The sequence below is a fragment of the Sparus aurata genome, chromosome 18 (genome assembly GCF_900880675.1).
Source record: "Sparus aurata chromosome 18, fSpaAur1.1, whole genome shotgun sequence".
NCBI classification, from domain to species: domain Eukaryota; kingdom Metazoa; phylum Chordata; class Actinopteri; order Spariformes; family Sparidae; genus Sparus; species Sparus aurata.
Genome location: NC_044204.1, coordinates 30,553,732 through 30,565,260, shown reverse-complemented (window position 1 = coordinate 30,565,260; position 11,529 = coordinate 30,553,732). Strand labels below are relative to the sequence as shown.

The 11,529-nt window shown below is 37.3% G+C and overlaps 1 protein-coding gene across 5 annotated transcripts in view; it reads left to right on the top strand.

Annotated features, from left to right (window-relative positions):
* The first annotated feature begins 4,552 nt into the window (after positions 1-4,552).
* Positions 4,553-11,529, top strand: part of tnmd (tenomodulin) — a 75,583-nt gene continuing 68,606 nt past the window's right edge. The window contains exon 1 of one of the 5 annotated variants that reach the window (XM_030395979.1): positions 4,553-4,823. In XM_030395979.1, the coding sequence (XP_030251839.1) occupies positions 4,710-4,823 (114 nt within the window). In that variant the 5' untranslated portion in view covers positions 4,553-4,709. The remainder of the gene's footprint in view (positions 4,824-11,529) is intronic. The other 4 variants (XM_030395982.1, XM_030395978.1, XM_030395981.1 and 1 more) reach the window with 4 other exon arrangements.

Here is an 11,529-nt window from a genome sequence, read left to right as displayed (position 1 = left end):
AAAGGACATCACAATAAAAAACGTGATTCATACAACTTCTCCTAATTCGCATAATTCAAACAACATGATGTCATCCTGAATATTTTCAAATCTGCCATTGAACCTTTGACTCCTTCATTAGTTGGCTGTTACTTACAGTTTCAAAATGCCTTGAAAATGACCCCAATATTAATTCATGGTAAAATTCTGTTATTTTCCAACAAGCTTATAATAACTATTCAATAGAATCCCAGGGAACTTCTAAATGTTTTCTGCTTAACTTCTGCTGATCTTGCCAGCTAAACTTCTAACTGGTTTTTGTCTTACTTCCCATCGGCAGGCCACTGAATAGAAGTGATTTGTTGCAGCCTAATTTCCAACAACTTTTCTTGCCAACTTCTGCTGGTCAGCAAATTGAAACCAATTCAACAATCAACAATCAGGCTCTCTCTGTTCTCTCTCTTTGCCTGTCACACATACAGAAGTACAGTATGCAGGTTCTGAATTGATTGTAAAATATTACTATTTTTTCCAACTTACTCATTTACTTGCTTGTTGTATCAAAATTAGGGATGTAACAGTTACCGGTGTCACGGTAAACCACGGTAAAATTCCCGACGGTGAAGGTTACCGTTTAAGTATTAATCACCATGGTAACCGCCGCGGTCGGTAACCACGGTGTGGATAACTCGAGGCGCATGCGCAGCGTGCAACGTGCTTGTTATGTAGTGAAGAAGACATAGCGGAGGCAGGATGTGATAGTAGCGGTCCTCACGGCATTTTTCCGCCTTCAAAGAGAACCAAATCTGCAGTCTGGGCGTATTCTGGTTATTATAAGAATGCTCAGGGACAGCTGGACGAGGATGGCAGTCCTATCTGCAGGAGCTTCGAGAACAAAGTTGTTGTGAAGGGCGGCAACACCTCCAAATTACTTACTTTCACTTTACGACCATCACCCGCAACTGTTCAGCGAATGCAAGGTAAGCTAACCCTAAGATCGGGTGCATGATGTATGTGCATGTCGAGTTTTCTGTCGTATTTGCTGGTGTCACTAATGTAAACTGACCAGATAGTGGTATAACTGAACGAAGTTGATCCATGATTTGGCACGTTATCTGAACTGCTTATTAACTGTAGATTTCACTTTTTAAAGTCAACCTAATAATTCCCCAAATATTGCTGCAGAGCTGCAGTGAGTAGGATTTGACACAAACACGTACTGGGTGGACTGGGTTAGGAACACAAACTGACTGAGATGACTGACTTTCATCTCAGCTCCGTTCACCTGAGCAGCGTCTACCTGTGGCTCAGCAGCCATCTGACCAATCAGACTGACCGAGTCCACTGACAACAGACGAGCAGGCAGACAGAGAGACAGACAGCCAATATATATAAGTAATATCACAAATATATAACACTTGTGAATTATTTGTAGAATAGACTATATATAAAAAATAATATAAAATGGTGGATATAACATGTGTCTAGATAGAGATAAGAGCCAAAATAGAGTATTCATAATTCATTTAACAACAATAATCCTTCTTGTTTTGATCTAAAACATTATCAAACCTGTTCCTCACAAAAGTGATGTGATCTAAATTGTGAGTTTTCTGATCTGTTGGTTGCACCCCCAATATTAAGTAACAGTGACAGTAATAATTAACAATGACATTTCCATTCATTTTTTTCACAGAGAGGGTCTGCTGGCCAATCGAGTGCTGCTGCCACTACATCTCATTCTGACCTCTGTAACGCAGACATTAAAGGACACGTTTCAAAAACAGGCTGCTTATGTGCCCTCATCACAAAAAGCCAACGACCTATTCTGCACAGTTTTGATACATTCTTTTATAATTATTTAATGTTGATTTTGCAGTGTTTTGTTAAGGTTTTGGATTTGGACAATTTTAATATATAATAAATATATTTAAATATAAATCTTGATGAAATTATTTCAATTTATCAGTGTTTATTCAACATTTTGACGACATTTTAAAAAATACCGTGGTATACCGATAACCGTGATAATTTTGATCACTATTACCGCAATGTGAAATTTTCATACCGTTACATCCCTAATCAAAATATAAAAATAGTGGGATTCAGACTCGATTCTTGATTGAAGTTGCATTGTTCTCAGTAGTGATGGCAATTTATGGTGGATAAATGGTAACTACCACCTGCTTACCATGACACACCTGTAAAATTAAAATTAAAGTGTGTTTTAAACAGATTTTTATTTCTGTCTATCATCTTTTTCAAAAAGTTGTTTTTCTTTTTAAAGCTTGTGTGATGTCTTCAAATCATGTAATTTATTGCTTGAAAAAATGTTTAATGGTAATGAAGTCTAAAAATATATATATCAATTTTCTTTTTCATTTACTCTAATAAATGTTGTGATGTTTTTTTCCATTAACTATAAATCCTGCTGTGATCCATAACTGGTGTATAAACAGAAAATGAATGACAATATAAAAAGCTGTAAACAAATACAGTTTAAATAATAAAACACATTTTTGACAAATTAAATTAAATCACTGTATTTATTGAAGAGTGAAAATGAACTTGTCCTTCATGCCTTCTTTTGATGAGTTCCCAACTCATTTATTATTAATATGAAAAGATTAAACCAAGAAACAGTTTTAACACACTGTAAGACCAAATAGCATTTAATATTATCACTGCTAATATATCCCTATATATGCTCACAACTGCAGTATCGTGTGTTACAAACAAGAAGTGTTTAAAGTCTGATTATAACTGCCATGAATAATATTTGAATCATTTGTTGCAGTGGTATAAATATCCTCAGTGAGGTCTAGTGTTCAGTGGACATGCAGCATGCAACAATGAACTTTTTTTTTTACTCTGCTTCTATGATAATGATGTTTTATATCAATGTTAGCAGTGTTTTTTAGCTCATTTTTCCCTCTGAGTGTTGCATCAGATAAGATACTTTAGAAACTTAGAGGTTTCTGTTGCTGTTTCATCACTAAAGTCCACTATTACTGCACTGCTGCCGTTACAGACCCTTCTGAACTTTATTATCTTCTTGTAATAGCTCCATAAAGGTCATTTGTGATCAAATATTTATAGCCAGCATGCTTTAAAAGTTCAGGTAATACTTGGGTAGTCTAATGGACATTCAATAATCAGGTGACAAAAACTATTACAGACTATGCAAGTCTCTTAAGTTCACCTCTCAAAACGTCAAGGTTGTTTTAGACCTGTACACAAATACTACAGACAAGGACGGATATTTCACTTTATCGTTGGGGGGGGGAACAAAAGCAAGAGCTGTCTCAAGGGCAAAACCTGAAGGGGACATCAAAGGTAGTGTTGTACCAGGAAACGCTGATTACTATGCCTACTATTAAACTATACTGAATAATGAAAGATAAATACCTTCAGGGCTGTACCAGCATGTTAAAAGACCGGCTGCTAATTACTATTAATATTTTGGCTGCAGGATAAATTTCAGCCATGAGGTAATAAGCAGAACAAACGCAGTCATGTTTTGTAGGTGTAGAAAAAAACCTATCAAGGTAGAAGTAATAAGTTAGTTTTCTCTGCTCGTGTCATATCCTGTTGACATAAACCTTTGTTATATACTTTGGTAACAATATCCCCAAATGATTCCAACAATGTTCCAACTCAGAGAAATCCACAGATTCACTCAAGGCCGAAGTGTGTTTCTGTCAGTCGCCTGTCGCTACTTCAGCGAGAGGAAATTCAGCAAACTAAACTAAAAAAAAGGTGAATAAAACATTAAAACATTAGCCCATGTGTGAAAACTTGTACCTGAGTCACATCTGATAGATGACCCTTAGCAGTGGTGGTTGTTTCATGGGGTTATCAGAATCAGAACCAGTACTCTTTTAAATGGGGGAAATTTGTTTGCCACAGAAGCCAAAGGACAGAATATTACAAAAAAAACAACAATTGTAAAAATATATGAATAAACTATATAACTAAAAAGGTAAGAAATAGAACAGACTTGTATATACATATAAACATAATATATATGTGAGGATACATCGACAGTGAGGCGCGTTTGACAGCAAGAACTTCCTACTTATTTGCCTTACACATGCAGTGTTTGTCTGTCTCAAACTTCAACTTTACTACACTGGCTGTACCCGTAAGCTAACGTTAGCAAGCAATGGCACACACTGACTGTGTCAGTGTGTATCTATAAATTCAGTACCCTACTCACCAGAGACAATGCTTCTCTCTCTTCCTTCCCCTCTCCATGAAGTAAAGCAGATATCCAATCCAGCGCCAGTCGGCATTACAGCACAGGGAAAGAAATGATGGTCACCTCCAAAATGGAGACTGGCTTTGAGCAGTTGAGCAGTTGAGCAGCGGTTATTGCCGCCACTCCACCAGGCGCTTCACTCAACACTCCGCAAAACCTGTTTTCTTTTAATAGAGAGCCCCCTAGTGGCGGGAGTTACATATTTTACGTTTAATTGACTAGGTGGAAAAGACGCTGGATTGATTTAAGGAGGAACAGCGGCATTTCAGCATTCACTAACATGATGTAAGTTAATGCAGGTTACTTCTGCAGTTTGCAGAGTTACGATGGTTCCTTAAATGCATCACTTTGGAAGTTACGTCGTTAAACGGCTACGCAGCACAATCTCCCATGGCAACCCCCGAGTTTCCAGCTAAGACAGGTGAATGGTGTCGGTTAAAGTTAGACCTGGAGAAAGCAAAACAACTCCATGATTAAGTTCGGAAACTTGAGAGGAGCTGGTCGTGTTGCCAAGTTACTGTGTGAGTGGAGTCGGCGAAAGAAACTCCAGCGGGCGTCTCCTCCAATTAACCTGGATACCCTGGTGAGTTAGCTTCACAAGATGGCTGACTAGCATCACAATTTCGCTGTGAAACTGTTCAGTAGTGTGTTACTTTTACTCCCGAGATTCATAGAGCAAACACAGTCCGGATATTGTGTGTAAGAAAGGTATTGAAGAGTATGCTTTGGTTGATATTGGTTGAGCTGTTTAGCCGCCAACGCTTAATTACAGACTAGAAGCTGAAGTGCTACTGTCATAGCCGCTGCTGTAGCGCAGGTAAAGCTGGTGAGGTTATTCTGTGTATTTGCATTGTTAAAGCTGGTAGGTAAGCACTGTAAAATGTGAGTATGCCTTAGAGGATTTCTAAAACTGACATTAACGACTGATGCCCCGTTTTAAAAGAAACATATCCAATGCTGTGAAGAGACTTAAAAGGGATCAATTAAGTTGAAGGAGCTTTTTGATATTAAAGTAACTCAACTGGAGAAATGGCAAGCTTTAAAGGAGCAAAGACTGTAAACTGAAATGTCTGAGTAGTACATTTCATTTTGATCTATGAACAATTTAATTGAGTTAATCATTTTCCAATGTCTTGTTTGAGTTGTATTTGTCCTATTTGGAAATTGAGTTGAATAGAGGTATTCAAGTACTAGTGTTATATGCTTTAAGGATTATGTATACAAGGAATCAAAACTGAACAGAACCTCTTGACAATATATATTTATATATTTATTTTTTATCTTCCATAAACTGGTGTTTTGTGTAGGCTGGAGGTCTTATTGCTCTTCATAGAGTCTGCTACAGCCACTCTTCTTGACAACCTAGTAAACGAAAGAAACCTGTAGCCAAATAAGTTCCTAGGTTTTTAGTCAAATGTATTTTCCAGAACCCTAAATACTGATGCCTAGAATATAAGGGCCATGATTGGTGCTATAGGCTTTCTGTGGATAGATTACCCCCTCTCTGGGATTACAGGAGTTACAATGACACCACTGAATATTATTAAGGATAACTTGGGAGACGTTCCAGAACTGTGTATGCCGACAAAAAAAAAATATTTTGGAGGAGAAGCCGTGTCTGTGCCCTCAGGATTTAGGCCTATACAGTCATGTTTGTAGACTCACCAAGTGGTTTTTGTGCTTAAACCTACCCAGACGTTAAGCACAGCTTTGTGACGAGAGAAATAATGCTGACTGTAGCCTGCATTATGAGGTTTCTTCTTTTTCCTCTTTGTACTAATGTCACCTTTTTAAGTGCACTCCCGAACCTCAGGTCGTAGCCGATCATAAATACAAGAAGAGCCATTATTTAATTTAAGGTGATGAATTTAAAGTGATGAGTTGAATTACCCCCCTTCTTCTAATTAAAATATAGTTGTGTCCTGACCATGGCTTACTCTGCTGAAAGAAGGAGACAAATGACTGCATTAAAATAATTTAGAGCCCTTCTTTGAATTAGAGTTCTCAGAAAATAAAGGCCCATTTGAATTGTCTGTGGCCTCCAAAATACCTTGTCTGTAGATGCAAATCATGATAATTAATATGTGATGAATAGGTCTGCTTTTTCCAACAGCTCATAAGCACAAAGATAATAACGGTCTGTCGTCTATTTGTCTTGCGTTGCCTTCAATTTATTTCTGCAGGTTTTAAAAGAACCATGGCCCACATCAGACTAATTCACAAAACAACATTATGGATGGTTGTTTATAATATGTCTCTATATTGACAGCATTATGGTGGCAATTACTGTAAATAGGTCCAGCCATTGTCAAGCATTTCCATTTCCATTACTATGTCTGCTTTATTAAATCAAACAAGGATTTACGATGGAGCAGTGTGCCAATGAAGTACAACCTGTTGTATTGATCATGTGGAGATGAAGCTGACATCTTTAAGACTGTTTTATGTGTAAGAGCTTTGCTGGACAGATCAGAGTTTCAGCAGATGTTTTTAATAACGGTGGCAGTGGATCTCATGTGCTCTCATAAACCATTGCAGGAAAACCGGAGTTTGCTGCCAAAAGCACTGACACAGTAGGCAGCAAAAATCCGAACCTTAAGGAGGCAGTAAGTAGTAAAGCAACCAAAATATTTTACAATTTTTAAAGTTCATTCTCTTCAGTATCTGGCCACCTGATAGGAGTTTAAAACTAGGTCACACCTAATGCTAAAAAATCTGGTTGTAGCAGTGGAATATGATAAATCAAGTTTGAACACTTGCACTTCACTTGGGTATTTTCCATTTCATGCTACCTTTCAAAGGGAACTAGTGTACTTTCCTCCAACATGTGGATTAGAGCTATATGTAATATTTAATGGACTAAACACATGATGATAATGTTTAGATGATTACCATAGATTTCTTACGGATAAAACTACTCAGTATACAACATGCAAGGCAAATGGACTACAACACTAAAATGCAGTGTACATTTATGAATACTTTATTACTAGAATGACACTTAGTAGAGTGCATACCTCCGCCAAGGCTCCACAGTCCCCTTTATTTCTAGTCTAATATTAAAAAAAACATATTTAAGTCTGTGAAAATCCATTTAGCAGTTTTTTTGTAATACTGCTGACAAACCAACCAACAAATGGACACAGGTGAAATGATAACCTTCTGGCAAAGGTCATAATCAGCATCCGGTAGCATTGCGTTACATTACAAGATTACTACCATTAAAAAGTAGCTTGTTATGTTACACTATAGAAGTAACTTGTTGGAGAACTTATGTGTTACCGAAAATAAAAACCTCTGCGCATCCTTCTCTAAACGTTTAGGCTCTACCAGCATGAAATGGCACACTCTAACAAGAACAGGAATGACAGATGGAATAACCCTTTCACAGCTCTGTAGTCATCTGTTATGTTTGACTGAAACATAACATCGCGAGGGTACAGGGGCGCATATAGCTTTAATGTTCACACAACATGTAGCATTGGGCTATTTCTTAAAGATTTCTAAAAATTAAAGCCTGAATTATTTGAAGCACATAAAAAATTAACCAAAATTTGCAGGAGCTGACAGATAGCAGCTGCACTACGTTAGTGAAACTTACTGTCCCACACAGTATGAATGAAAACACAGGCATGTATATACTACAGTAAATGCTGCCCTCTTTGCCATCACGCCAGCTGAGTTACACCAGCACACTGACAACAATCCAAAGTTGGTTAAAAATCGGAACAAACAAACCACAACGGTAAAATTCTGTATACAGAAATGGATTACTCAATTGAAAACATAACTAATAAACAGATCACTTGAATTGCAAAACTAGCGCATTACGTTACTTAGAAAGACCTTACCCTGTGGATAGTTTTGTTGTTCTTTTGCCAAGAAACAAAGTAAAGTTTACATTCACTGACTCACGAAAGCACATTGTGTGAGTCCTTGAGGCTTCCCTCCATAAACTTCGGGCGAGACAATTTTGCGTCACGTTTTGTAATTAGCAGTCCTCTTCCTCTTTGCCTTGGCAAGTGTTCCAGCCTGAATCCGCAATGTTTTACAGGTAAACTCAATGCAATATGACCCGGATCAATAGAAAGTGTAATAAAGTCGGGTTGTCTTTGTGCTGTTTTACTCACCTGCAGCAGTTGTAGTGAATAGACCAGATGAAAGGTCAAATAAGACTCTCTAATTGCAGTTGTTTGTTCCCCTCGTGTGTTTACCCTTGAATTCTGCAGTAGCAGAAGACACAGCTTCATCAACAGAGCCAACATTGTTAATCCATCTCTGCCACTGTTGTTTACTGTTCTGCCTTGTCTCACTTGCATCACTCTGCCTCAAGAGACCTGATTCAACATTCAACTTTTACTTTACTTGCTAAAGAGGAACCCATTAAGAGGGCTTGTCATTTCTGCAGTAATGTCCATCTCATTTCCTTTCTACTGGTTTGAAAGCTGTAGTTGAACAAGGAAGCAGTATTTCTAGGTGCACATTCTGCAGCGGCTTCAGCCACTTTGTCCAAGACATGATGCTTTTTAAGGTCGGTTCTTTCAATATTCTGGTTTCCAATAGGACCCCTGCAGTTCCTTACAGCGAATCAGCAGTTAATATGACTAACTTGAATGAAACCATTACGTTTTATTGAATTACAAACTCAATAAGACATAATAGTTTCATCCGCTTCCTTCTTCTCATGGAGCCCATTGACCAACTCCACTTATTATGCTTTTGTAAACCCTGGAGTGTTCAATGCTGTGTGTGCTGTTTACCTCGTACTATTTTAACTTTTATTTCCGGGAGGTTATTAGCACCATTTAGCTAACGGTTGTTTACTTTCATCGCTGGAGATCCAGATGGCTCCTCTGCAGGGGATTGGGATTACAGGTAGTGATAGCATGCATGTTATAATCCAATTAAACATGTTGTAAAATCATTTGTGCACACTCCCCCGCCTGTGTTATCTCATCATGGAGGCTTTTTTTAAAAAATGAATGATAGCAAATTGTCAACAGATTGCTCTCAGTCACTACATTGTTTGTAATATCATATTAGATATCTCAGATAAATCACATTATCCAGTTATCTCTGCATTGCCTGAGTACTATAAGATCACAGTTTGAGAGCTGCTGAGTGTGCCTGCTGTCACAGCCCAACAGGTGTAATGGTGATATCACAGCAGATGTTTTCACACATCATTTAATCCTCATCCACGTCAGTGGCTCAGAGTACACTTTCACACATTGTGCCAGCTGTGTCACATTGGTTTATGCTTCAAAAATATCCTTCCGACCAAATCTCACATAACAACGTGCCAGAATTTAAATGGATAAAAACTGTTGCCGTGAGTGTATGTGGTCTAAGGCTTGCTTTGTTCACCGGCAATCGAAGTAATGTTAAGAACATAGGAGTATTTCAACTTTTCAGAAACGTCAGAGGAGGGAGTGTACCACCTTCACAATGGCACCTCTGATTGTTTAAAGCTGGCAGAGAAAACAAGCTGTCATGTTCGCGCATTTTCTTTTTTTACATATCCAGAAGTTAGAGAGCAACATTATCATTCATTCGGTGTTGTGCTTGTCCACCTGGTGGACGTAAGTATTCACTCTCTCTTTATGTCTGTTTTTGGTTGCACCAACTGCTGAGAAAAATATCCAGTGCTTAACTGCAAAATGTTTCCTCTACCTGCTAACTGTGCTTGTCAGCCATTCTGTGTTTAGCAGGTAATGTGCAGTGGTTATTTTAGAGCTGTTTTGTGCTGAACAACAGCTGTCTGCTTTGACCATGAACAACACAATGAAGGTATGAAAGAGTGAAACATGACAGTGAAGTTGCAGTCTGGATCAAATTCAAAATATTAGCTGAAAGATGTTATAAAGCACTGAGAGGAGCTGTAAAAGTAAAAGTCATTTTGATCCAATGATGTTATACTGTATGTTATCTGCTTTTATTAAAATATGGTTTAAAGATCCTGCACTGACAATGTTACACCAGTAGAAGTATGTAATTTACTTAAAGTTTACTTTAATTGTAGAGTACCTCAAACTTGATCGTAAAGTGGCAACATTTAACTTCTCCATTCTCAGTGTTTCCAAGTGATATTATTGTTGTTACAAAGACAACTGGATTGTTTGTTTTCCTCAAATAACAAAAATGTGAGTTTATTCAGTCATTTAGTCTGTAATAGAAATTGATTAACAGTTAACCTTCAGTTTCCCTGCGGCAGACAACATTATATAGTGATTGCGAGGGTTTATAGGGAACCAGCATAAAGGCAGATGGTTTCATTATTCTATATCCATTACATTGTACAATCAACATTTACTACATAATGATACACTCAAGCAGAAAACCTGTTTATTGCCAGTTTAAGTGCAGTACTTGGGTAAAGGTACTTAATTACATTTGACCCTTGCACTCAACAATAGTAATATTGGGAGAATACATCAAATCTTATAATGGACTATAATTGCTGCTTTTCTATTAGATTCTTTTTTGAATCAAAGAGCAAAACTTGTACATTTCGATATTTACCACATTGACTTGACAACATGCCACCACACGCATGTATCATAAGACACGAACTCATTGACACGTTGTGTGCTGTGTTTCATACTAAATATTAAATAACATTTAGAAAGATTCATGAATAGTTCAGTTCGAATAATTTCATATTGATTGTTGCTGAAGGGATTCATTCTGTTCCTTTATTTTACCAGATGGATGCAGTTAAATCAGCATTATTCATAATTAATGCATGTGTGTGTGAATGAATGAATCATTAAGGCCCCTATTGATAGTAATTAATTGTATTAATATTTGATGACTGACAAGAAAATGGTGTCATGCAGGGTTAAGCTGAAAAAGGGTGGAAATCGGAACTCAAGTTTAAGTTTAAAGGGTTCAGCTTGTTTTCTATGTAAAGCAGAACTCTACGAGGCAAACAGGGTCACATTTATAACAGTTTAGATTAATTACTTCGTTATTTCGATAACACATGAGGTGCAAACAATTAACTGCTGATTTATTAATGAAAGTATGGTCAATATTTCCAAATTTAATGAGTTTAGGTAGCATTTCATTACACGGACGCCGATCATTTAATCATTTTTTGACTTTTTTTTATCACCAAGGTGTTTGTAATTAGGCTGCTGTCTCTCACAAGTTCATCAAGCTGAAGTAAAAGAGCGTGTTTGGTTTTAACATTTGAAAGGTCAGTTTTGAAATGATTTAATATTATCTGTGAAGAATTTTACCTTTAGTTTTGGACTTAGCCTGAGCTGACTGCACTTGCAAAATAA